This window comes from Eretmochelys imbricata, chromosome 8 (assembly GCF_965152235.1).
Source record: "Eretmochelys imbricata isolate rEreImb1 chromosome 8, rEreImb1.hap1, whole genome shotgun sequence".
NCBI lineage: Eukaryota > Metazoa > Chordata > Testudines > Cheloniidae > Eretmochelys > Eretmochelys imbricata.
The window spans coordinates 1,695,133-1,719,859 of record NC_135579.1 but is presented as its reverse complement, the minus strand read 5'-3'; the positions used below and the strand labels follow the sequence as shown (position 1 = coordinate 1,719,859).

The 24,727-nt window shown below is 61.1% G+C and overlaps 1 protein-coding gene across 1 annotated transcript; it reads left to right on the top strand.

The window, feature by feature from the left end:
• Positions 1-7,049: 7,049 nt before the first annotated feature.
• CPLX2 (complexin 2) lies at positions 7,050-14,896 on the top strand. The gene is made up of 3 exons (XM_077825083.1): positions 7,050-7,080; positions 11,409-11,584; positions 14,699-14,896. Exons 1-3 carry the CDS (start codon positions 7,050-7,052, stop codon positions 14,894-14,896), a joined length of 405 nt encoding a protein of 134 aa, XP_077681209.1.
• The last annotated feature ends 9,831 nt before the right edge of the window (positions 14,897-24,727 follow it).

Genomic DNA, 24,727 nt, shown 5'->3' with positions numbered 1-24,727 from the left:
ACCCTGGGCACCTCGCCTGTGCCTCCCTTCACACACACAGACGCCAGCCAGAATCGGCGTGAGACCTGTTCCTGGGGCAGTGCTGGGAAGGGGCCCTGGGGGGGCTGGACAGCGTGTCCATCTCTCCAGATCTGTCCAGCCTTGTGGACTCACAACTCCTCACCCTCGGTAGCTGCGAACAAGGGAGACAATCAGGTGGAGCAGGTGCCCTGTCGTGCGGCGGGGGAGAGGGGAGGGGCTCTATGAGACCATCATGATCCTGTTACACTGGGGGCTGTCTGTGTCTCAGAGCTCAGTGCCCACCCTGCACTCCAGGCCCCAGGCTCTCCTGCCACACTGCTCCATGGGAAGTCCCTGTGGCCAACTCCAGCTGGGCACTGGCCATAGGGAGAGCATGGCCATGCCCATCCCCACCACCTCGGGCCTGGAGCAGTGATGCAGGCCCTGACTGGGCTGAGCAGAGTCTTCCTTGGTGACTTTTTTCTGCTGGAGCAATGGGGGGGTCAGGGGCTCCCCAAGGGGCCCAGAGCTAGAAGGGACAGCCTGGAGGCTGTGGGTCGCCCCTGCAATCCAGCTCCTGCCCCGCACCCTGCTCCCCTTGTGATACACTGAGGCTCCAGAGCCAGGTTCCCTCCAAGCCCCAAGGTCCTGCAACAGCCGGTCCAGGCACAAGGTGACTCTGTGAGCCCAGGGAGCGGGCAGAGCCCTCAGGGTTCGGGAAAGGTCGGGGACACAGTCCAGGCTGAGTGGATGGGTGTGCTTGCTGGGATTGTTCTGGGCTGGCTCTGATCCCAGACTAGGGGTTGCATGCACCAGACCGGAAATAAGGTGTAACTTTTTAACTGTGAGGGTGATGAATCAGTGGAAGAACTTCCCCAGGGTCCTGGTGGATCCTCCATCACTTAACATCGTTAAATCCAGAGGGGAGGTTTTTCTAACTGCTCTGCTCTAGGAATTAGCCTGCGGCAGGTCTTTGCCCTGTGTTACGCAGGAGGTCAGACTAGACAATCACAGGGATCCCTTCTGGCCTTGCAATCGGCGAGGAGCTGCAGCTTGTGTGCAAAAATCCGTGTTTGTCTGAAACCTCTTCCCTGCCCGGCCCCCCACATGGCGCAGTGCTGACAGGGGGGCAGGGGCAGGGCTGGCTGAGTTCACAGCACTGTATAAATACGCCACCGTCCCATTCTCCCCAGCACGGGTGCTGCTGGCACGGTGACTGGCAGCGCTGGGTTAGGCAACAGAATCGTTTCCTGGGGGCCGTGGCAGATGTCCGATTGCCTGGGGGTTTTACACCTAGATTGGACCCTATTCCAGGAAATGGCCAGCCCAAATCAATCCTGCATTGGCAGGGAGACTGCCTGGGTGATGTCATAGGTCTTTCCCCTCTCTAGCAGCTGTGATTCTGTTATTTATGATTATTGCTAAGATTTCTCTTCCTTGTGACTCTGTGGCGACTTGCCAACAGCCTCACTTGTCCAAACCTCGTTCGTTCAGAACCTCCTGCTTCCCCCAGGGAGCTGGCGTCCTGTCCCCGTCCCCCCATGTGTGGGCTTTACGGAGAACAGCCCTCCCAGGTGCCCCATCCCACCCCCAAATTATGCTAGTTAATTTTCTGCTCCCCGATTCCACACCCAGAAGGCCGGGTTCGCCTGGGGGGGGTGGCATGAGATGTGAGGGGGGAGAGCCACTCTCCCAGGTATTAGCCGCAGCGCTCGCAAAAGGAATCGTCTTCCTGATGATGATGCTGTATCAAAGCATTAAATCAAAGGGGAGGGGAGGATGCAAATTGACTACAAATGCTCCGTCAGCAGCCCGGCCCGGCCCGGTGGGGAGGGACAGGCTGGTGCTAAGTGCTGAGTTGAGAGCCTGCCTGAATCCTGCTAACGAGCCATTAGCTGCCACGACCTCGACCGAGAAGCGTTCTCTGCCTTGCAAAAATGAACTTAATTATCAAGAACTTACAGTGGCTAATTCATATGAGGCAGGGCTAAAACCAATTGAGTGGGGAGGCTGCCTGCTTTCCCGGGAGCAGCAGGAGAACCCTCATCCCCTCGACACGGGGCTTGCTGCGGTCTGTAGTGGCTGACCTGTGTTTGTGTTTGAAGCAATGTGGTTGACGGGGTCTCCCCCTGCCCTCCAGCAGCGACAGGCCAGGCCTGACGCTAGTGAATGATGATACAGGTGCAGGGGATCTAAGGCAGCCGTGCTCTGCCGGCAGGTGCCTGGCTTGGGAAGCAAGCTCTAATATAAACCCAGGCTGCGTCTCCACTAGAGATGTGAGCCGTTTGTAACTGAGCCGTTTGTAATTGACCGGTCTAAGCCATGCTGAGGTGGCTCACCGTCTGAATCCATTTCATTCGCACGACCCTCTGGGTACCAATCCCCACCTGCTCCACTCGCTCCCAGAAGCAGGGCCGGCTGGGAGATCCTGCTGTCGGAGGGTGGGGACGGATCGAACTGTTTCTGCTTTAATCAATTATTAAATCGGCTGCAAGGCCAGCAGGACTAAGCAGGGAATCGGTGTGTGTAGACCCCAGGCGTTCCCCAAACCTTCCAGCGGCCAGGCCCCAGGGCCCAGGCCAGGCCATGGTAAGAGTGCAAATGTGTGACTGCAACCGTAACACCCGTTCCCTCGGCTGCTGGAAGCACCGCTCGAGACAAACCTCCATGGACACTCCCCAAAGCGGCAGGCTTCATTCCAGCTTCAGACGTTCCCGTGTAGAATAGAAATTGGGTGGAACTGCAATAACCCCTACCCCAGAGCAGCAGGGCTAATGGGGCCGTGCTGCCCTCTAGTGTTTACCTCCGAGCTGGCCCTCCAGTTCAACGAGCAAGCGTAGGCATAGGGCTTGGGACCGAAGGGAGTCCCTCTGTTCTCCACATGTGCTGGCCAGGACGATACTCGGAGCACTCTGCCGGGTTAGCTATCCAGGCACGTTACACCAGCAAAGCACTCCAGCCTGGATGCAGCTGATTCCATGGTTTGTGCGAGCAGGGCTTGTATCAGCCCCTCAAGCAAAATACTCTGTAGTGGCAAAAATGCCATTTTGCAGCTATAGCTGTGTCTACACAAGGAGCTTTTGCCAGCAGGGATCACACCTCATCACACACCCCTGGCTGACACGGCTAAGCTGGCAAAGGCTATCGTGTAGACTTGGCCTCTGTATCCAGGGGCTCACAGGGGGCACGAGGAAATGGAAAATGCTGAGCTGGCTTCCACATTACGATGGAAACAGCCTTCTGAGAACCCAGCTGGGGGCAGTCTCCTCTGCCGGCTGTCTCCTGCTGCAGAGCGGGAGGGATGAGGGGGCATCAATTCATACACTGGGGCAAATAAGGAGCTGGGCATAAGCAGGGGCGCTCGCCACGGACTCTGAGAGGAGTGGTCTCCATTTACGTGAGGGCTGAATTTGGCCCATTGTCTGGCCAGGGCATGCCGGGCTCCATCCCGTCCAGGCAGCCAGCAGAGTTCCCTGGCAGCTGTTCAGCCCTGGGAGGGAGCATGAGCAGTTGCTCCGTGGGGACAGAGCGCGGGCAGTCCTGTTGGCATGTAGACGCTGCGAGGGGATGCAGCATGCTCAGCGCAGACGGACTCTGCAGAGAAGTTGGCTGCTGAACCCTAAAAAGGTTTTACCGAGCTCGTGTGAACAGCTGTCTCCAGCAGTTCCAAACTTGGGCAGATTTCCCTGGGGAAGACAAAAGGCACGTTCCTGACACCAGGGTGCTACCCCCAATCTCCTTGTGAGAAGTGGCTGAATCATTTTTGCTGAAACATTCAGAAAAGTCCCAAATGGTTAAACTTTGTCAAATTTACAAGCAGCTGAATACTGGGTCTTATGATGGGACACGTCAGGCAACCTTAAGTCTAGGAACTGCCCATCATCACTGGATGGAATGGGCTGGAGCTCTTCCAGGGGTCTCCTGCATGGTTCTGGAGATATGCAAAGAGGAGTTAGGAACACGGAACCCTTCTGAAAGGGAAAGGAAGGCGCTGATCTGCATGTTAGATCGGTCGTGCATGAGTCATTGGCATCACGGCCGTGCTGCCTGCCCTCACGTCAAATGGTTCTGGGCACATTCCGCTGGCCCGCGAAGGATCAAATCCCTGCTTGTTTCCAGTCACTTAACCCCACAGCCGAGAACGAGGTGCTCCCAGAGGGCGTCGCTCCAGAAAGTAGGCGGGGTGCAATGAGCAATCTCTGGAAGGGCCTCCAGTCAAGCTTGTGCCTTTCACTGTTGTAAAGCCCCATCTGGAAATGCAGCCACTCGAATAGGCTGCAACCTGGTGTGCAGAAGCAGAGCCTCAAGAACTGTCTCCCAGGGACAGTGCAGCTGGTGCTTCAGTCAGCCTAGGGTTAAATGTCCCAAGCGATGGGACTTGCACCCATGCCCTGGGGAGACGGTGCAGCAGCCTAAAGCAGTGCTCAGAGTTCCCATTCTCACTCTGGGCCTGTGACTCCTAGCCACACCCTCCGTGGGGTTTGCACCCATCCAGTAGTTGCAGACTGTCGGGAATATTCTGCACGACTTCTGCAGTAGGGAGGCGTCGGAGGTTTATCAATGTCCTTGGGCCTTTGTTTGCACAGGTGGAGTTTTGGTTCAGATAGAGCAGGGACTCTGTGCTTGTACAGCACCTAGCACGATGGGGTCCTAGGCCATGACTAGGCTCCTAGGCGCTACAGCAAGGTACCCCAGGTAGTCCTGATGCAAAGAGCAATGTCAGGTTACTACAAGAAGAGGACAGGGGATTGACAGGAAGTGAGGATGCTCCAATGGAAACAGCGTAAGGAGAGGGGAAGCCACCTTTCAGCTGTTTGAGGGGAATCTGTCCCCAGCTGGGGTTTGAGGGGCAGGATGGCCTAGTGGTCAGGACACTGGCCTAGGACCCAGGAGACCTGGGCTCAATAACCTGCCCTGCCACAGACTCCCCAACTGACTTGGGGCAAGGCACTTAGTGCCTCAGCTCCTCACCCATAAAAGGACCCTAACAGCACTGCCTTACCTCGCAGGGGCACCAGCAGCTCACTGTGATAATGGGGCCATGTAAGTAACGAGGCAGACAGGTGTGAAGCAGGAAACCTCCGGGCTGAAAGCTGCAGCTTTGCTAAGTGGTAGCTGGGCTTGTAGCTTCTTTCCTGGCATCTAGCAAATCTCTTTAGCAGCACCAGAGCAGATCTGCTCCCCCGCCAGTTAGCAGAGGTGCCCACACAGTCCGGTCAGCTCATTGTACCATGAACCCACAGCAGCCAAACACAGGGTCACTCCAGTATCCATCCCGGACCCCACGTGGGTCCCTGAGGCAGAAAAACAGCCATACGTCTCTGTACAGCTGCCAACTGAAAAGAGCTTAGTTCCATCCAGGGCTCCATTGTATGGGGGGGGCTGGGTGGTGGCCACGGTGTGTCATGCGGCTATTCCAGCCAGGCTGGGGCGAGCTGCCAGCTGGCTTTGTCCCCTCTGGCTGTCTGGCCAGCAGTTGGCAGACAGGAGCCCTGGATCCTTCCAGCAAGTGGGAAGCAGGATGGTTGTAAGTCTGTCTGAAGCTGCTGTGGTGTAAAGTGTGTGTGTGTGTGCACAATTGCACACTGAGCGTGGGGTGAGCATGTGAGAGGTAGACTAGGTGTGCGGGAGGTGCATGAGAGAGAAAGAGCCGGCTTGTATTTATCAGTCTAATTATTTCCCTGAGTGGATCCATGACTAATCCTGCGAAGGCAGCTGGTGAGCGGGGGCCAGGAACACAGCCCTGGGCACCCACTTTCGGTTCTGGATGCCAGGGATTCTGCATGTGTTGGCCTGTATCCATCTGGGTCAAACTGGAGTGTCCCGCGCAGTCCCACGTGGCCTGCTGCACTTCATCCCTACAGTCACCTCCCTTTGGCCCCGGAGACAAGCTCACCCCGTCATCGTATGCGCCATAGGCTTCCGTGGGGATTGTGCAGGGAGATTGGGGCCTGAAAGTGATGTCAGTGGAGTTAATCCTGATTTACACCATTGCAAGTGAGAGCAGAATCTGGCCCATGATTTGCATCTCAATAGCAATTCCTTTCCCCCGCCCTATCACTGCCTCTGGTGAGTGTGACATGGTTCCCTTCGGGCCTGACTGCGCCAGCAAAGACTAGGGCTAATCACAAGAGCAAGGTTACCCCAACACTCCTTGCCCCAGGCTCTGGAGTACTGGCTGTCAGGGGGTCCCCGGGCGATGCTCTGGAACTGCTCCCCATGAAGCCAGGCAGGACTCTGGGGAAGTCTCCTCTCTGGGAGCAGCCTGTCTGCAGGACACACAGCTCACCTGGCTTCCACCTTCCTGGGTCTGACCTCGGAGCATTCAGCATCCTCTGCCCCTCCCTGCGCTTCCCCCAGCGAGTCCGCCCAGGTGGGGATCCTGGGGAAGCCAGAGGGTCCTGCACCCCAACTCCGCAGTCAGACGTGACTCTCAGCCAGCCAGTAAAACAGAAGGTTTATTAGACGACAGGAACATGGTCTAACACAGAGCTTGTAGGTACAGAGAACAGGACCCCTCAGCCGGGTCCATTTTGGGGGGCAGTGAGCCAGACAACCACGTCTGCCCTTCACTCCATGTCCCAGCCAGTCCCAAACTGAAACTCCCTCCAGCCCCTCCTCCTCTGGGCTTTGTCCCTTTCCTGGGCCAGGAGGTCACCGGATTCCGTTGTTCTCCAACCCCTTTAGCTCTCACCTTGCAGGGGGGAAGGGCCTAGGCCATCAGTTTCCAGGAAACAGGGTGTCGGCCATTCTCTGTGTCCAGACCCCTGCACACACCTGCCCTCTAGGGCTCTGCAATGATCATACACCCTTACCCCACCACCTAGATACTTAAGAACTGCATAGGATAAACTGAGGCACCCCCACACTATTCAGAGGAAACATTAAGAACAGTCCCACTTCGTCACAAAGGCCTCTGCACTGGCTCTCAGCCCATCTCACTGTGTTTCTCCTTCCCGGCCAGGTGGCACCTGATCCTAGGAGTCCGGCCCACAGCACTGGATGAGAATTCTGCTGTGGTCTAGAGCGCACTGATCCGGCCCGGCAGCATGGACTTTGTAATGAAACAAGCGTTAGGGGGTAAGTCTGTTCTTCATATTTGGATCGTGTCCGCCTGCCTGCCCCACGCCCTCCTGGCTGGGTGTCTGAGAAAGGGTCCCACACTGAGGAGAGCTTGGCCTAGGACTGTCTCAAAGGCTGCTGCTAAAGGGGGAGACCCATGTGGATTGTTTCTCTCTGTCTACGTTCCACCTGGGTGCCAGGAGCCAGGTGTAGGGAGTTCTCCCAGGGGAGCCGAGCCCAGCTGTGGTCCCATGCACCAGCTCCCCAGTCTCTCTCTAATGGCGGTGCTGCTATTCCCTCGCGTCCCGTCCCGTGAAAGAGCCAGAAGAAGCAGGATCCTGTACCCCTGGCATCAGGCTGGCGGGCCAGGAAGTGCCTGGAATACCTGGAGAGCTGACAAACCCTCCACCCCAGCCCGCCCCCGCTTCAGCAATAGCCCCGCTCACTCACCCTGGGGGTCCGGCAGCTCGACTCTGCTGGGAATGGAGCCCGCAGCTTTGAGACCCTGGGAAGTCCCCGGTATAACTCACCGGCGAGGCCCAGGCAGGCGGACGGGGGTGGGTGCTAGCCACACGGAAGGGCTAGATAACGACAGGCTGAGAACATCTGTAGCAGGACAGAGGTGGCAGCTGTTTTAATCCCTGAACTGTTTCATACTCAGAGCTCTGGCATCACACACTGAGGGGAACACCCAGTGGGGTTTTGATTTTCCTGCTGCCAGGTGAGGCCGTTAGCCACAAGGGTTCCCTGGGCCACCAGCCTCGCTGACTGGCTTGTTTTCCCTTGTCACCCTGGCTAGTGGAGTTGGTTTGTGTTGGGGTCCTAGTGAAGGGACTTGCCTGGCCCCCGTGACTCTTGTATCTGAGCCCCTCCCAGTCTGTAATGGATTTACCCTCCCACCCCCCTGGAAAGACAGGCCAGGGCTTTGATTCCCATTGAACAGACTTGCCCACGGCAGCTCAGGGTGCTTGTGGCAGAGCTGAGACTTGACCTCAGTCCCACTGGGCTGCCCTCCCCTGAGCAGCCCCTGGCTGATCGGGAATCACTGTCTGGTTGAGGTCATTGTAGCTTTACAGTGATGTGAAGGGCCCTGGGGAGGCAGCTCCCTTCCCCGTGGAGTCACAAGAGACACTAAACTGAGTGGTTTGCAGAGCCCAGGGGCCTGGCATGGTCAGCGACACGGGGACAGCCCAGCAGCTATGTAAGAATAAACCAACCCCCCTGGATTCTCCGGGGGAACAGCAGGGCACCTGGCACCGAAGGAGAGTGCAGTGACAGGGGAGGCCGGGGAGGGGCAGGACACAGCAGAGAGAGCAGCCAGTGGGGCTGGGGCTGCAAGCATGGCCCAGAGCGTCGGCCGAGGGGCAGAGCGGAGCCACAGGACATGACGGTGGGCCGCGGGTGTCTGAGAGGAGACGGCCACGCTGCTGCCCTGCCCCACGGGGAAAGCCCCCTGCCGGCAGTCCAGAGACCCAGCTCCCTAGGACAGGCAGAACTGGAACACCCGGAACCCAGCACCTTCCTCCATGGCATCTCTGCCGTTCTCCCCACAGCGAGCTCAGCCCCAGCCCAGCCCCCAGGCCGCTGCCACGCGCTGCCCTCCTGGCTCTAGGCTGCAGCACTGGCCTCACTGGCCTGGCCGAGGGGCCAGCCCGGAGCAGCTCCAGCTGGGAGAGCTGGTCCCTGCATGGGGAGGCTGCTAGGCAAGGACCAGCACACTGCACCAGGGATCGCTGGGCACCAGGCTGGGTGCTCAGGGTGCTCTGAGGGCTCGCCCTCTCTGCAGGGGGCACCCCAGCTCCGCAATGTCTGCTCCCCAGCCCCAGGCCTGATGCTGTATGTGTGTGGGGCGGGGGGGGGGGGCAGGGCAGCTCTGTATCAGCAGTGGGTGGCATGTTGCCAGGGCTGCCTAGCCTGATGGGGCCTCGCGAGACATGGTCACACCCCAGCCTTCTGCTGCTGCTTCCAGCCTGGTGCCCCCGGGCACTCCCCGGCACGGGCACCGGCTGCCCCACCTCCCGCTGGGCCCTGGGCCTGCCCTCTCCCAGGTACGCCTCATGCCACACTGTGGGTCTGCAGCACAGCCTTGCCCCCTTGCCCAGCACTGCGGGCAGTAGCCCCCCAGCGGTCTCTGTGCTGGTCCTCACTGGCTGGGTGCCAGGGGAGCCTGGCATCTGCAGCGGCTGGGCAGCTCCACTGTGGAAGGGGGAGCCCCTCAGCCTGGCCCTGGCACAGAAGGTGGCAGGAAAGGCCCCAGGGGGCCTGCTCGCTCTGAGGCCGTGCTGGGCCCAGGACAGGGATCTGGCTGCGCGTCCGGGGACCCGTCTGCCTCGGCGTCTCGCTAGCTCACGACTGGTCTGCTCAGGTTCTTGCCTTTGCATTCGTGGGGGACAAAACTTCACCACCAGCTCCGTGGGCTTTGCAGGGAGGGTCTGGCAGTGCACCTGGGCGCCCAACCAGAAGCGCCCGGGTGGGTCCAGGTTCCCATCCAGAGAGGTGTGGAGGGTCTCTCCCCATCTGGGGGGTCTCCACTCGTGACCTGCGGCTCCGGGGTTCCATGCTGAGTGACTTGCACAGCTCTGTGGCTCACGTCTCTGCCCAGCACCGGGCCAGACCTGCCGCGGCCCCTCCCGGGAGAAGGCACTTGAGCTGAGCCGTGGGTCGCCTGTTTGCTCGCTGCTCCCATTGCTAACCTGTAAACTCGCCGTCTCTGCTGTCGAAACACATCAATCTGCCTCCCATCAGAGCAGGGAGGGGCGAGGGGAGCCGCTCCTTGGGCCACAGCCTGGCTGCCCCCTCCCCTCTGGCCGTCCCCGGCCCGGCTCCCTGCATCCCCGTTCCTTTGGCATTAGCTGCCACTGATGCTTGGCCACGTTGTCCCTTTGCCATCACCCACGTCTGGCTGCCTCCTCGCTGGCCCTGCCCAGCCCCGAGGCTGTGGGACGCACCCCGAGGGAGCCCCTCTAGCCCTGCCCAGGGTAAGACTGTTCCCTCCTGGACATTTCCTTACCGTTTGTCCAGGCTGGACTGCCTTTGCCAGGCCCTGAGGCTCCCCGCCCCCTGCCAAACGGGCTGTGTCTGCACATGGGGGCTGCTTTGCAATCGTGTCCCCCGTTCAGCTCCTCAAAGGGGAGCCCAGCTAGGAAGGGGTGGTCCCAGCCGAGGCCTGCACACAGCCCCCCCTGCCCATGCAGCCGCCAAGCTGCACCGGCTGGGTGCCCTGCCAGGGCTCATTGCAACCCGGGAGTCAGCGAACGTCCTGTCCACAATCGCCCCCAAGTCTTCTCTCCTGGCTACTGCTTCCCGGGGGAGGGGGTGTCTGTGTGGCAGGCTGCGGCCTTTGGGATGTCTCAGGGGCAGGTGCCTGTGCAGAATCTCCCACGGATCTTCCCGGCCTTTCCAGGCGCCGTGTCACGCTTGCCTGCCCTCCTGCTCTTGGCGGAGCCTCCCTCCCTCCATTGAGGCGCCTGTAATTCCTCGGCTGAAGGGCACGGGCCAGACCCAGCCTGGCACAGAGCCCCGGCCGTCCCGCAGCCTGGCTCTGCCGCGGAGCAGGGCTCTTTGTTCAGAGCCATGCTGCAGCCAGTTTGAAAACGAATCAGCAGGCGCCGGGTGCGGACACTGCCCCCTGCGTAGCAGAGGGGGATTCCCCGAGACGCTGTCTTGGGAGCCTCGCTGGCACCCCGCCGCCCTGCAGCTGCGCCTCAATGACAGGAGAGAGCTGGGTTCCCAGCCCACCAGCCTGCGCTGCTGAATGCCTGGCCCCGGTGCTGGCAGCTGGCACTTCCCAGACTCACTCCAGGGTTACTCTGTGCCCCAAGCCCCTCGACTGCCAGTTTACGGGGTCCCGGCAGTCCAGCTATGAGTCAGGGCTCCTGCTGGTCTCCAGGCCAGGCCCCGTGAGTGCTGGGAGACCCCGCCCCAGATGCCCTGGGTAGAGCCTGTTCTCCGGGCCTCCCTGCCCCAGCTGCCAGATGGGGTACAGCCCTGCCTGGCCCCCAGGGGCGTTATGGGATAAATACAGCGCGGCTGCTGGGCAGACAGGAATGAGGGACAGACAGGGAGATGCGTCAGTCCCGCCTGTGACACGCTCATTCGCACTGGTGTAAATGACTGCACTGGAGGAGGGGCAGGGCAGCCCCAGGCCGCTGGTGAGCTGCAGCAGCGTCTCATTCCCTAGTCGCCTTCCTGCCTCTCCCAGTTCTGCCCCTCCTGGCTGCGGCCAGGCGGGGGCCGGCAGGGGATGGTGCCAGGCAGCTATTGGAGGGGGGCATCTGCTTGGGGAGCCCCGAGCCCCGGCCGCAGCCTTGCTCCCCTTCCCATGCTGCCTGGTGTGTCCTGTGCAGGGGCCACCAAGGACATGGGGAAGATGCTGGGCGGAGAGGAAGAGAAGGATCCCGACGCTCAGAAGAAGGAGGAGGAGCGTCAAGAAGCCCTTCGCCAGCAGGAAGAGGAGCGGAAGGCCAAGCACGCCAGGATGGAAGCCGAGAGGGAGAAGGTCCGGCAACAGATCCGGGATAAGGTGGGTGAGGCGGGGCAGCGGGGCTGGAGTGTGACTGTGTCACACAGACGGTGCCCAGCCACAGCCTGATGGGCCCATGCGGGAGTGGGGGGAGCCCTGTGCGGAGATGGCTCAGGGGCTGGCGCTGTGATCAAGCTGGGGCCATAGCAGGGCCAAGTAGAGAGGGACTCCCTGCTCTGGGCAGTCACCGGGCCACCCCGGCAGCTGCTGCTCCCTCCCGCCGCTGCAAACACCCCGGAGCTGGCTCAGCGCCCCTCTGCCCCCTCCCAGTGCCAGACTCTGGACAGCCCCATGGGGCGGGGCTCGAGTGACTCCGGCTCAGCCAGACATGCAGCAGTTCTGCGGGACCCTCCCATACGACACCCCTGAATGCCGCTCGCCTCGTTCGCCCCTCCTGGCCCTGTGCTGAGCATGCTGCCCACGCTGCTCCTGGCCCTGTTCTGTCTCCCCGTCCCGCCTGGGCTCTGAGACCGGTAGGCTTGTGGTGCAGAGGGTGGTGGTTTAGGGCAACTGGGCTCCACCAGTGAGTAGAACTGAGCCTGGAGCCAGGCAGGGGAACTGACCAGGCTAGTTTTGAAGTGCAAAAGGCAAAGGAACTGCTCTCTGAGCTCTGTGGGGTGGGGCAGAACCGGCCCCCAGGCCCCTGGTGCTCTGCCCCGCCGGATGTGGTGGGAGCAATAGGGTTTTTCAATGGGCACAGAGGGGAGGGCTTGTGGCTGCAGGGATTTCATCTGACCGCTCTCTGACTGCGTAGCTCCCATGCAACCGCCAGCCCTCTGCATCCCAAGGGCCGCGACTTCCACCTGTAACGAGAAGGGCGGCAGGTCCCATGTCAATGAAGGAGATGGTGCGTCCTGCACACACGGCGTCGGGGAGGCCGTGGGGTGCAGAGTTCTGTGCACTGGATCACTGACTCCCTGCCCGGGGGCCTGCCTGATCCCGGCTCGTCTCTTCGCCAGTGTGCTGAGCTCCAAGGGGAAGTCAGTGTCCTGTCCTGTGCTCGCTGCCACGGATCCCTGTGCCAGGCACACTGCCCAGGTTTAGGGTTGGGGTCTCTGTGCCATGGCCAATGTCCAGGCCTAGGGATTCTTGCATGGTTTCTCAGCTGGCTTCAGCCAGGGCAGCTGCGCTGGTGACAAGCCGCACATTCTCCAGCCTTGCTCCGGGCATAGGGGGGAACTCTGCACAGCTCCTCTTCTGGGAAGTCAGGAAGGGGAGGAGGCTGGGGACTCGGGCGGGGGAGGCCAAATGGGTCATTTCCCCTCTATGCTGTGGGATCCAACCTGCCCCAGGTGTGCAGGGAGTGTTACTCCCATGGGTGGCCCATGTATGCAATGAGCTTGGTGGGTCTTAGCCTGGTGCTTAGTAGGGCAGGGTCCCCATCACTAAAGAGCCACATCCCCATTGGCACTAAGTGGCAGCCTGAGCAAAGAGGGGGAGGACAGACTGGGCCATGGAGACACAGTTCCCGTCTCGGGCTGGGAGAAGCGAGCCACTGACCTCCCTGGGCCTGTTCTCTGCATGGCAGGGGAGGCCCTTGCTGAGCTCGCTGCGGGAAGCAGGGCGGAGCTGGGGCTCTGGTGTCCTAGAGCCCGTCAAACCCGGGCCCATGGGAGCCGCAGGCAGAGCATGTCCCCGGCCCAAAGCACCTGAGCAGCAGTGAAATGCTGGTAAATTAATGACGGTTCCCTGGGGCCAGGCACAGTGCACGTGTTACCCGCCCTGGTGTAACACCCCTACCCTCCTCTGCATGGAGGGGGACCCTGCTCCAGCGCACACACCCCTTGGGACATCCAGGGTCTCACACACCCCTCCGTACGCATCCCCAGAGTGCCCCCCGCACCTTCACGCACCCACTGCTGCGCACACAGCTACACACTTGCTCCCACAGAGCCCCTCTGGCACACACAAAACCCACCTGCCTATGGCCCCCTCCCTGGCCTGGCCAGCCCTTGCAGCAGGAGCCCCGGGCGCTGCTGCCTTTGAGCCTGGATTTGGACACAGCCGAGGCTTGGCCCCTTTCTCACTGGTGACACTGTGAGAGGCAGCAAGACCTGACTGGGGAAAAGCTGCCCCAGAGATTCTCCCCCTTCGCAACTGCTCCGAAACTCTGCCCCACCCTCGCTACGCGCCCCTCCTGCCACCGCAGCAGGGGATTAGCTTGGAACGGGGGTGGGCTGGGGGGGGGGGTCCTTATCTCCCCCGCCTGCTGCAAGCAGCCGCATGACAGCCTGGAATTGTCGCTCGCTATCTGCCATCTTTAATAACCCACTGAGGAGCAGATAACATGGCCACATCGCGCCAGGAGCTGCCTCGGCCCAGACGCTGGGGAAGCCCGACTCTTGCCTCCAATATCCTGTGAGCCGAGACAGATGGGAACAGGCGATTTCAGGCAGCGGGGCTCTGCCAGCCAGTTCCTCCTTTAGCCCGTGCGGGAGTGGGGGGAGCTGCACCGTGTCCTTTGCGTGGCCGGAGGCGCCCCAGGGCAGCTGGGGACGGGGAGCCTGGTCGCTTTGCAAGCTGGGCCTGGCCATCTGCCCCGTTCTCGCCTGTGGGAGGAAAATGAGGAAAGGATGAGTGGCTGTGATGGGCTTCGGCCCACACCTGCCCCGGGAGCCTGGCAGGCGGCCTGCACGGCCCGGGCAACGCTCTGGGCACCGCTGCTCACGGGCTTTTTTCTTATGGAGACAGCAGCACCTAGATGCCAGGGTGGTGGGCATTAGAAACATGACAGACCAAAGCGCATCCCCCAGCCCGCCCCGGAGAGGCAGGCAGGGTAGTTGGCTGGGTGGTGAAGGAACGTGGGCCTGGCCAGACAGATGCCCAAGGCTGGCGTCATGGCAGTGCCAGCCCCCCTTGCTGTGCTAGGCTCTGGCTGTTACCCGCCGCGGGCTCACAGGGAGGGGCTCGCTGAGGGTATCAGCAATGGACGGGAAGGCTGCTCTCTGCTGGGCTGGCATGTGTTCAGACCCGCAGAGAGGTGTGTGCGCATTTGCACACGTCTGCACACTCACAGCACTGCACATGCTGGGGCAGGCCAGGGGCTGCAGACCTGGCCCCAGAGGAGAGGGGCTCCCCAGGCACTGAGAGGCCCGGTCTGTCTCTGCCCCACAGTACGGCCTGAAGAAGAAAGAGGAGAAGGAGGCAGAGGAGAAGGCGGCGATGGAGCAGCCGTGCGAGGGCAGCCTGACGCGCCCCAAGAAAGCCATCCCGGCGGGCTGCGGGGACGAGGAGGAGGAGGAGGAGGAGAGCATCCTGGACACGGTGCTCAAGTACCTGCCCGGGCCCCTCCAGGACATGTTCAAGAAGTAACAGCCCTGCGCCACCCGCCCGCCCAGGCCCACCCCCACACACTGGGGCGCACTGGACCGGGGGGGGGGGATTTTCATTTCTTTTATTTCATTTGGTTTTTGTTCCAACTCAGTTTCGAAGGGAAGATCCCAGATGTGTCCCCTGTGCCCAGAACCCCTCGCTGCTCCAGTGGGGCGGACGAGGCAACCAGACCAAAACCCACCCCCCGCCTGCTGAGCTCCGGGCAGCCGGAGCCCCAGGCTGGGCACTGCCAGGAGCCCAGGGCTCCCCCTTCCTCCCTCACCCCTCAGCCATACAGAGTCGGAGTTCTGTTGTGCCAAAGTGCCAGCCGGTTGCTTGGCAAATCCCCCCGGGTGTGGGGGGCGAACTGGGACCAAATTCACTGCAGTAACCTCATGTCGGGCGGAGGGTGGGGCAGACGGTAGGGAAAGGCACGGCTCTGCCCGCTCTCCATGCCCCCTCCCTGCCCTTCACTAACTTCAGACATTCCTCAGTCCCACACTGCCTGCCTACTGCCAGGGGTTAGGGATCTGCTGGCATCAGGAGAGCACCCGCAGGCTGGGGGCTGTGCCCCCCACAGCCCCGGCCCTGCCTGGTCTCAGCCCATGGAGCAAAGCAACCCTGGCCCGTTCCAGCTCTCCAGCTGGCGGCTGTAGATGTCCTGCCGGGCCAGGTTCCAGGGGCCATCCTGGGGGCTGGCGCAGAGGGGACATGGTGGGCTACAGGGCTGGCTCCCAGCGGCGCCGCCCCACAGCTCTGCCCCCCGCCCCCCCCAGCTGCTGTGCCCATTTCTGTTGCATTTTGTTTGGGCTTCAGGAAGGGGCTGTTGGGTCCAGCCCCTCCCCTGGTGCTGGGCAGCCACACGCTGCCCCTCGCCTGCCGCAGCAAGCACCGGGGAGAGCCCTGGAGCAGGGGCTGCGGTACACAGGGGGACACGTGGACTCCCCAGATAACCCTGCCCCGGGGCAGCAGGGCAACTGGTGGGACTGGGGGGGCCGGAAGGAAAGATGAAGCCTTCCTCACCACTCTGCCTCTGCCCCCGACCCCTCCGCAGGCCCAGGCGCGACCCCAGCCATGCCTGTGCCCCGGGAGTCACATCCCCCGCATGTCTCCAGCCAAGCCGAGCCCGTATGGGCGTCCCTGGCCGAGCTCGGCCCTTGGGGGGATCAAGCCGAGCACCCTTTGCCATATTCAAGACCCTGCCCATTAGGGCAAATGGTTGGGGAGGAGATTTATAAAAAAACAAGGGCCAGAGTTGGGCCCAAGGAACTGGGGGTTCCCACCTCCGCTCCCAGCCCCACTGCACAAGGAGTGTGTGTGGGGGGTCTTGGGTCTGGGGATGATCCTGGCATGTTGCAAGGCTGGAGCCCAGAGGGCGGACGCAGCACTTAGCCCTCCGGGTGTCCCCTACCCAACGATTCCCATTATGGCAAGGCTGCCAGCACCTGTCTCCCCAGCGCTGCCCTGAGCTGGCTGCGGGCAGCCCGTGGCAAGGCTGAGCAGCCTCCAGGGGGGTCCCACTCAGCACACTTCACACCCTGGCCCTCGCCCACATTCCTGCTATGCCCATCGCTGTGGTATCTGGGCACCCGTGCCCACTGACATACACTGAGCCCTGGCTGGAGGGACCCGTCCTTCTGCCACGCTCGGCCCCTGCTGGTATCTCTGGCTCATGGCTCCCGCCTCTGGGCACCAAACTGCCCCTGCATGGCTCCAGGGAGCTCCCCCCATCACCAGGGCAAACCTGCCCTGGCTCTTCCCTCCACGGCAGCACCAGCCCGCCCAAGGACACAGGCAGCCTCTCCTGCGCCTAGCCCGGGCTGCAAGCTCATTGCCCAGCTGCAGCAGTGCTGAGCCAGGCAGAGCGAAGCGGCCGAGAGCTGCCCGCCCGAGCTCTCACCAGCAGAGACAGTCCCCCCCATGCCCTGAGGCGGGTTCAGAGGCCCAGGACTTGTCTCCTGTTTCCCAAAGGGGTTTCTTTGCTTGGGGTGGGAGTTCCCGATTGCATCCCAGGGTTTCTCTTTTCCAGGGGTTTTGTTTTTGCCTGCGGGTTGAGTCTGAGAGAAGCCACAAAGTCTCGCTCGCATCTGTGTCCTTCTCCGATAGTTAAAGCCATATCAGTTAGACTGCAATACATGCAACGCATGCCAGCGAGCCGCACCGCCGTGCTCCAAGCCTGCGCAAAGGAGCAGAACCGGGCGGGACCCCCCGGCCCCCAGCGTCCACGTCTCAGGCCACCGTTGGCCCATGTGTGTTTCTGCATTAGTGTTTGTGTAACAGGGTACACTCACCCCAACCCTCTCATCCTGTCTGCTAGTCACTGCACCAGATGGTCACCCCATGGCCCAAGGGACCCCAGTGCCAGGAGGGGCAACGGGGGGGGGCAGGGGCCCAGGACTAGGAGGGGGGGCTCTGCGCGGGTCGATGGCACTGGCCCTTTGGCACCCGCAGCCAGGGCTGACAAGAGCAGGGGAATGGGGGGACAATGGGGCTGGGGGCCTGAGGCCAGGCGGGGGGGGGGGGGGGGACACACAATGTATGTAACATCTGTGTAAATAAAGTGAACCGGGAGGGGGTGGGGCTGCCGTGACCATGTGGTTCCAGGACCCCCCCCCATGTCGGGTGATGGGCCTGCCCATCACCTGTTGGGCAGTGAAGCTCCGTGCACTGCAGCACCGCTGCTGTGTATTTTCCCACGTGCCCGCAAGGAGGGAGAGTGGGGGTCACCTGCTGCGCTGCCCAGGGCTCCCCCCCGTCGTTTCAGCTGCTTCCATTGTCTGACGCTCCCAGGGCTGAATGGCTGATGTCTGCAACCTGCAATAAACACAAACTCTACCATGGGGCAAAGGGCTGATCCGCCAGACCCGGGCTCCCCCTGGGGTGGCCTGCGTTTGGTTTATACTTTTACCACTAGACCGAGAGGCCTGCGACCCTCTGCAGGGGAGGGCGACTGGAGCCGACCGCACATCTGGCTGCCCCGGGGTCCTGCTGGCCTGAGCAGCTGTACTTCACGGCTTGGTGAGATGAGGGGCCGGCCAGCAGCTCACAAGGCCGAGTCCCTGCAGCGAGGGTGGGTACGTGAGGACCCCCCCGCTCCCCAAAGGGGCTGCAGGCCCAGGACACAGCAGCAGGGTTTCTCCTGGCTGTGCCACAAGGGCGTTTCAAAGGGGCTCGATTCTTGTCACAGGCTTTTCCTCCCCACCTGGAAACTGACAGGAGAGAAGCGCCAATCTCGTGTGTGTGAGAGAGAGAGGGGGCTCGCGTGTTTGTGGCTTTGAGTGCGTGTGCAAATGAGTGTACAAATACGGCTGTCTTGGCGCATGAGCGCACCGAACCATGTGCTGTTTGCACCTGAGCAAGGGGACAGTAGGCGTGACAGGGAGCGTGTGCGTGTACACGGCTGGGTGTGCGCCTGTGGGTGGGTGTACGCCTGCGCACGCTTTGCTCGTGTTCCCGCCCATGCCCTGGGGCCGGCCGGCCGGCAGAGCGTCGCCGGAGCCTCCAGGGGCATCCCAGCGCCCCCAGCTAGCCACGTGCCTGCCCAAGGCGGCTGCGGCTCTCACCTGCTGCCAGCGACACCAGCCCTGGGGCTGAGCCAAGCTCACCTGCTCGATGTGGGGAATGTAAAGTCCTGCACGTTAGCCCACCAGACTGCTGGATCCATTCTCCCCTGCCCAGCCCCCTGATAGTGCTGCCCAGCGCGCCCCGGAACCCAGCGCAGCCCCCCACCCACCCTGGGGGCTGGCATCCCACATAAGGAGGGGGACAGGCCCCCCCAGACGGGGAGAGCTCCGGGGAGCACACTAGAGCACCAGGGAGGAGGGTTCCTTCAGTTGCTGGATGTGTGACCCCCCAACCCACAGAATACACCCCCTCCTGATCCACCAACCCCCTCTCAGCCACTAGCTTCTCTGCAGAAACTCATGGGGCACAGAAGGGCCCTAACCTTTCCCTGCCCCCCGATCTCCTGGTGCTCACACCCACCTGAGAAGTGCTCTTGGGACAGGGGCCGGCCCAGGCAGGGGTCCCTTGCCAGCCATGCGGTGACCATCCCACTCCAACTAGTCTTCGACGAAATAATAAAATAAAGGAATTTGTACGTTGCCCTATGTCTGCCCTGAGTGCGCTGCGGCCCGCAAGCTGGGACAGCCCCCCCCACCCCCCCAATGGGCCCAGCACGGATCAGTACGGCCAGTGTCTGCACTGCCGGGGGCGCCAAGGGCTCCCAGCGTTCCTGGGCCTGACCCGGATCCAGAGGGGAGCTGCCTTTCCGAAGGGGCCACAAGGTAGGGCAGCAGGACAGGGAGCAAAGCAGAGCTGGGGGGCAGGGAGAGACTCCAGCCTGAGCAGCTCCAGCACGGACGGGACTGGGGGTGGGGGACCAAGGGCCGATTACAGGGCTGAGGCGGGAGGAGGCAGGTGGTGGCTGAGGCCTGCGCTCTCATCACAGGGCTCCACCTAGGGAGGCCCTGGGGAAGGGGACTGCATCCCCATGACACCCAGCTGGAGGGACTGGGACTGTGAGGCAGGGGCAGAGGGGCTGGCCAGAGAGGGAAAACTTTGCAGCCCTTTCTATCAGCACGACCTGCTCTTTCCTGGCATAAGCTGACAGTCTGGGGAAGTGGCAGGGGGCGTTGGCACTGCTGCCCAGGGCTCTGGGACAGCCGCCCTCCGCGCCCTGCAGTGCACCCATCGGCTGACATGCAGTCCCATCGCCTTGAAACTGATGTCGTTAGAGCTGTGAGCTATCGGCCTGCACGGAGGGCAGGCAGCCAGGGACTCCGGAGCTGTGCTCCTGGCTCCGCAAACACCTCCCCCATGACCTTGAGCAAGTCACCTCTGGTCTCCCTTTCTCCATCTGCAATACAGGGCGACTCTACATGAGGTGCAAATCACCATTGTTAGGGCTGGAGCCTTAAAAAGCAGCCCCTTGGACTGCAGCTGGCAGCTGGTGCCCTGCAGTGATTGGACCCAGGTAGGCACAAAGGGACAGACTGTTAAAGGTGTTTAGGTGCCTAGCGGTGCAGGACAGCTAATGCCCCAAGCTGGGTGCGTGACTCCCGGGATGGCAGCTAGGGGCTAGGCTCTTCTGAAAACTGTCACTAGATGCCCAGGAGCCCAACTCCCAGCGGGGGAAAGAGGAGGGAGAGGAGAGGAGCTGGCAGAGTTTCCATTGGGAGTTAGGCACCCAGGCACTTCTGAAAATCCTGCCAGCTGCATCGTTAGGCACCTAAATACCATTGCAGACCTGCCCCAAGCACTCTGCACACACCATCAGGTGCATGGACGTCAGCTGGCCTCTCCCGACTCGGTCATTGCCCCTAACTCCCAGAGCAAGCAGTATTGCGACCCGCGACCCATGAGGCTCATGCTGGCCGAGTTTCACAGGCCCCAAATCTGCAGCCCAAGCCAAGCCAGCTGCAGGTGTTTAACTGCAGGGTAGACAGAGCCTGTGAGGGTGGGTCCCCAGGGGGATTCCCTCCTGCCCCCACCCCACCCCAGCACAGTCCCCCATTCGCACTCGCTCTGATGTACCAGGACCCCGTTGCCAAGCAGCGTGGTGGGGCTTGTTGCTCTGCCCAGGAGCTGCGACCTGCTGCCCCCGCAGGCTCTTCGAGAGCAGATGGTTCCCAGCATCCTGGGCTGCTCAGCTCAGTGAATTCGGCCAAGCGGAGCACAACCTGCCAGCGCTCAGCACCGGCTCGGCAACGTTGTGCCAACAAGCTGCTCCTGGCATTCTCCATCCCTGAGAGCCATTGCCAGGCTCACCCTGCCCAGGAAGCTGTGTGGGAGCAGGACGTCGGGGTTCCCCGCTGCTGCCCTGCATCCAAAGGGACCTGCATTTCTGTGCCTCCTGGACTGGAGTCTGCCGGGGACAGCACTAGCTCCTCATTAAAACCGTGTCACTCCAGCCACGGCGACATTCTGCACCGGGAAGCTTAGCCAGGCTCCAGGAGCACACCAGCCTGGCTCCAGGATTGTCATGGAGCTCCCGGGCAAGCAGCTCCCTTCAACATCCTTCGCTTTGCCAGCACCTCCCCATGGAGCAGTTACCCGACCCGCGGGGGTGCTCCCCATGAGCAGGTAGGCCCCGGCCACCTCCCGGCACTGTGCCCACTAACCCAGGGGTGGCCAGCCTGGGGCTCCGGAGCCACACGTAGCTCCTCAGACGTTAACAGGCGGCTCCCTGTCGAGGCACCGACTCCGGGGCTGGAATTACAGGCGCCAACTTTCCAGTGTGCTAGGGGGGTGCTCCCTGCTCAACCCCTGGCTCTGCCCCAGGCCCTGCCCCCCACTCCCTCCCTTCCCATGCCCTCCCGTGAGCCTGCCGTGCCCTCACTCCTCCTCCCTCCCCAGCCTCCTGCACGCCATGAAACAGCTGATCGGGAGGTCCGGGGAGGGAAGGGGAGGTGCTGATCAGCGGGGCTGCCGGTGGGTAGGAGGCGCTGGGAGCAGGGGCAGGAGCTGATGGGGGGCTGCTGACCTATTACTGGGGCTCTTTAGCAATGTACATTGGTAAATTCTGGCTCCTTTCTCAGGCTCAGGTTGGCCACCCCTGCACTAACCCATCACCCGGGACTTGCCCCCCGGAGGATGGAGAAGGCTGGGGCTGGCATCCCCCCTTTATCACAATGCAGAGAGGTAAACAGCAGAGTCCCCCGAGGATCTGTACTGGGACCTGTGCAGTTCAATATATTCATAAATGATCTGGGAAAAGGGCTAAACAGGGAGGTGGCAAAGTTTGCAGATGATACAGAATTACTCAAGATAGTTCATCCCAATGCAGACTTCGAAGAGCTACAAGGGATCTCACAAAACTGGGTGACTGGGCAACAAAATGGCAGATGAAATTCAACGTTGATAAATGCAAAGCAATGCACATTGGAAAACATCATCCCAACTATGTATATAAAATGATGGGTCTGAATTAGCTGTTACCACTCAAGCAAGAGATCTTGGAGTCATTGTGGCTAGTTCTCTGAAAACATCCACTCAACTTGCAGCTGCAGTCAAAACAGCAAACAGAGTATTAGGAACCATTAGAAAAGGGATAGATAATAGGACAGAAAATATCATTCTGCCACAATGTGAATCCATGGTATGCCCACCCCTTGAATACTGCATGTAGTCGTCATTGCCCCATCTAAAAAAAGATAGCATTCAAATTGGGAAAGCTGCAGACAAGAGCATCACAAATGATGAGGGGTGTGGAATGGCTTCCGTATGAGGAGAGATTAATAAGCCTGGGACTGTTCAGCTTGGAAAAGAGATGACTCAGGGGGAGATGAGAGAGGTCCATAAATCTTGGCTGATGTGGAGAGAGTGACTAGGGATGTGCTATTTACCACTTCCCATAACATAAGAACCAGGGGTCACCCAAGGAAATTAAGAGGCAGCAGGTTTAAAGCAAACCAAAGGAAGTGTTTCTTCACACAACACACAGTCAACCTGTGGAACTTGTTGCCAGGGGATGTTGTGAAGACCAAAAGTATAACTGGGTTTAAACAAGAACTAGGTAAGTTCCTGGAGGACAGGTCCATCAATGGTTGTTAGCCAGGATGGGCAGGGACACAACCCCATGTTCCAGGTTTCCCTAAGCCTCTGACTGCCAGAAACTTGGACCAGAGGTCAGGGGACGGATCACTCGATAACTGCTCTGTTCTGTTCACTCCCTCTGAAGCACCCGGCACTGGCCGCTGGCGGCAGACAGGACACTGGGCTGGGTGGGCCATTGGGCTGACCCAGTCTGGCGGTTCTCATGTTCTTCCGGAAGGCCCCTGCCTGCTCTGTCAGCCTGGCCACAGTGGCCTCAGTTGGGTTGTTTGGACGCTGTTGTTTGCAGCACAGAGCTTGGGGGAGACTGAACTGTGGGAGCCCCAGGTTTTCCTGGCAGCATCGCAGCCCAGCCTGGCCAGACACTGAGACCTGCAGCCACGACAGGCATGAAGCATCCCCCAAACCCCAAGGGCAGGTTTGGAGCCAAGCGAGTGCACTTACCCCAGCTCCTCACACGGGTAGACCCCAGACAGCCAGGCCCTTTGCCTCAGGATCCGGAGGAGACACCCGAGACATCCTGCCTTAGCGCTTGGCTGCCCATCCCTGGGGCGCGCTGGCACCAGCCGGAGACAATCGCTGCTGACTGCTGCGAAGGCGAGCAAGCCCAAGGCGGCAATTAGACGGGGGTGGGGATAATAGTAGCTCTCCAGGCTGGAGGGCCTAGTCCTTCACCTAATGAAATTAACATAATAGCCATAATCAGTAACACTGGCAGAGCTAGCCACAGAGCATCCCCGGCCTCGGCCCTTGGGAGCTGCTTGGATTCGACCACAGCCACACCCCTCGGGTCAGCCTGCCATTGCTGGGCAGCTGCCTTCAGCTCCCTCCGCCCGCTGGGCCCTGGGGCGGGCGCTGCTCTGTGTCTGCCCACTTGGGGCAGAGACCGCGGCTCAGGCACCGGACGTCTGCCTGCACCCCGCGCGCACACAATGCAAGGAGCAAAGCCTTCCATCGCTCACAGTGAAACGTGCAGAGAGGCACCGGGCGCCAGACCCGGCTGGAGAACGGCGGCGCTAAGGAGATTTACTTGGGATGTTTTGACACGTGATGTTAACAGCTTGTGTTTGGAGAGGGATAGCGCAGTGGTTTGAGTGTTAGCCTCCTAAACCCAGGGTTGTGAGAGTTCAATCCTTGAGGGGGCCATTTAGGGATCAGCACAAAAATTGGGGATTGGCCCTGCTTTGAGCAGGGGGTTGGACTAGATGACCTTCTGAGGTCCCTTCCAACCCTGATAGTCTATAAAGCTTGCACTTTTTGAATCTCAACATCTATTGTCATTTAATAATTATTGTCTGACCCCCCCCCCATCGTCCAACCTCTCCCTATAATCAGGGGCGACAGCTTCTTCTTAATAGTGGGGGGGGTGCCACAGGGCTCCGCCCCCTTTGTGGCTCCACCCCTGCCCCTCCTCTGCCCCTCCTCTGCCCCCAGGGCCCTGCCCCCTGGCCAAGCCCTGGAAGCCAGAGGCAGGCTGGGAGCTGTGGAACCTCCACCTGCTGGGATGGGGGGGGGGTCAAGAGCAGGCCCCCGCCCGTGTCCCCACCCCTTGGGCCCCCTGTGCAGAGCCGGTGGAAGGTCCCCGGCTCCCCACAATGGCCTGCGTGGCTCTTACCTGGGCCAGGCTCCAGCTTCTGCCCTGGCCAGGGAGTGGGGCCTCAGGGGGAGAGGAGGGGTAGGGCCAGGCTGGGCCCATCCACTTTCAAAAGTGAGAGGGCCATGACCCCTCTTCCCCCCGCCCCACCCCTGCCCATAATTTCCCACAACTGTGAACATTTAAAACCGGAACTGGTTAAAACAATGCTGACAAACAAACAGTGATTTTATCTGTCAAAATTACAAGAAAATAAAAACCGAATGTTCCCAAGTCCCGCCAGCCAGGCGGGTGGGACCGTAGGTGATCCGCACCAGCCCCAGGCCATTGGCGTCTCTGCAGCCTCTCCCCCCGGATCCCTGCGTGGAGAGGGAAAAGGCCTGGGGGGCCTATTGGAGGGACGGCGATGCACTGGCTTTGGGGGGTGTCCAGAGAGCGAGTGCGGCCAGTCGGCATTGTGACTAGCACTGAGATGGGGCAAAGGGTCAGGCAGGGGTTCAATGAGGAGGGGCCAGGGCCCAGCCCCGTTCCTTGGCTATAGACAGGGAGGGAAGGGGTGAGAAGTCACAGCAGTCAAGGTCTCTCTGGTGGGAGGGGAGATCGCAGCAATGCCAAGGGGGGGACCCATGCACCTCTCAGCCCCTCCTTTGGAAACCTCTGGTTGTGCCCCTGGGGCTGGGGCC

Bases quoted from the DNA above. Each gene is read 5' to 3' on its own strand.
- CPLX2 (XM_077825083.1), top strand. From the start codon at position 7,050: ATGGACTTTGTAATGAAACAAGCGTTAGGGG. The intron at 7,081-11,408 runs GTAAGTCTGTTC...TGTCCTGTGCAG, and splicing joins AATGAAACAAGCGTTAGGGG to GGGCCACCAAGGACATGGGG. The intron at 11,585-14,698 runs GTGGGTGAGGCG...TCTGCCCCACAG, and splicing joins GGCAACAGATCCGGGATAAG to TACGGCCTGAAGAAGAAAGA.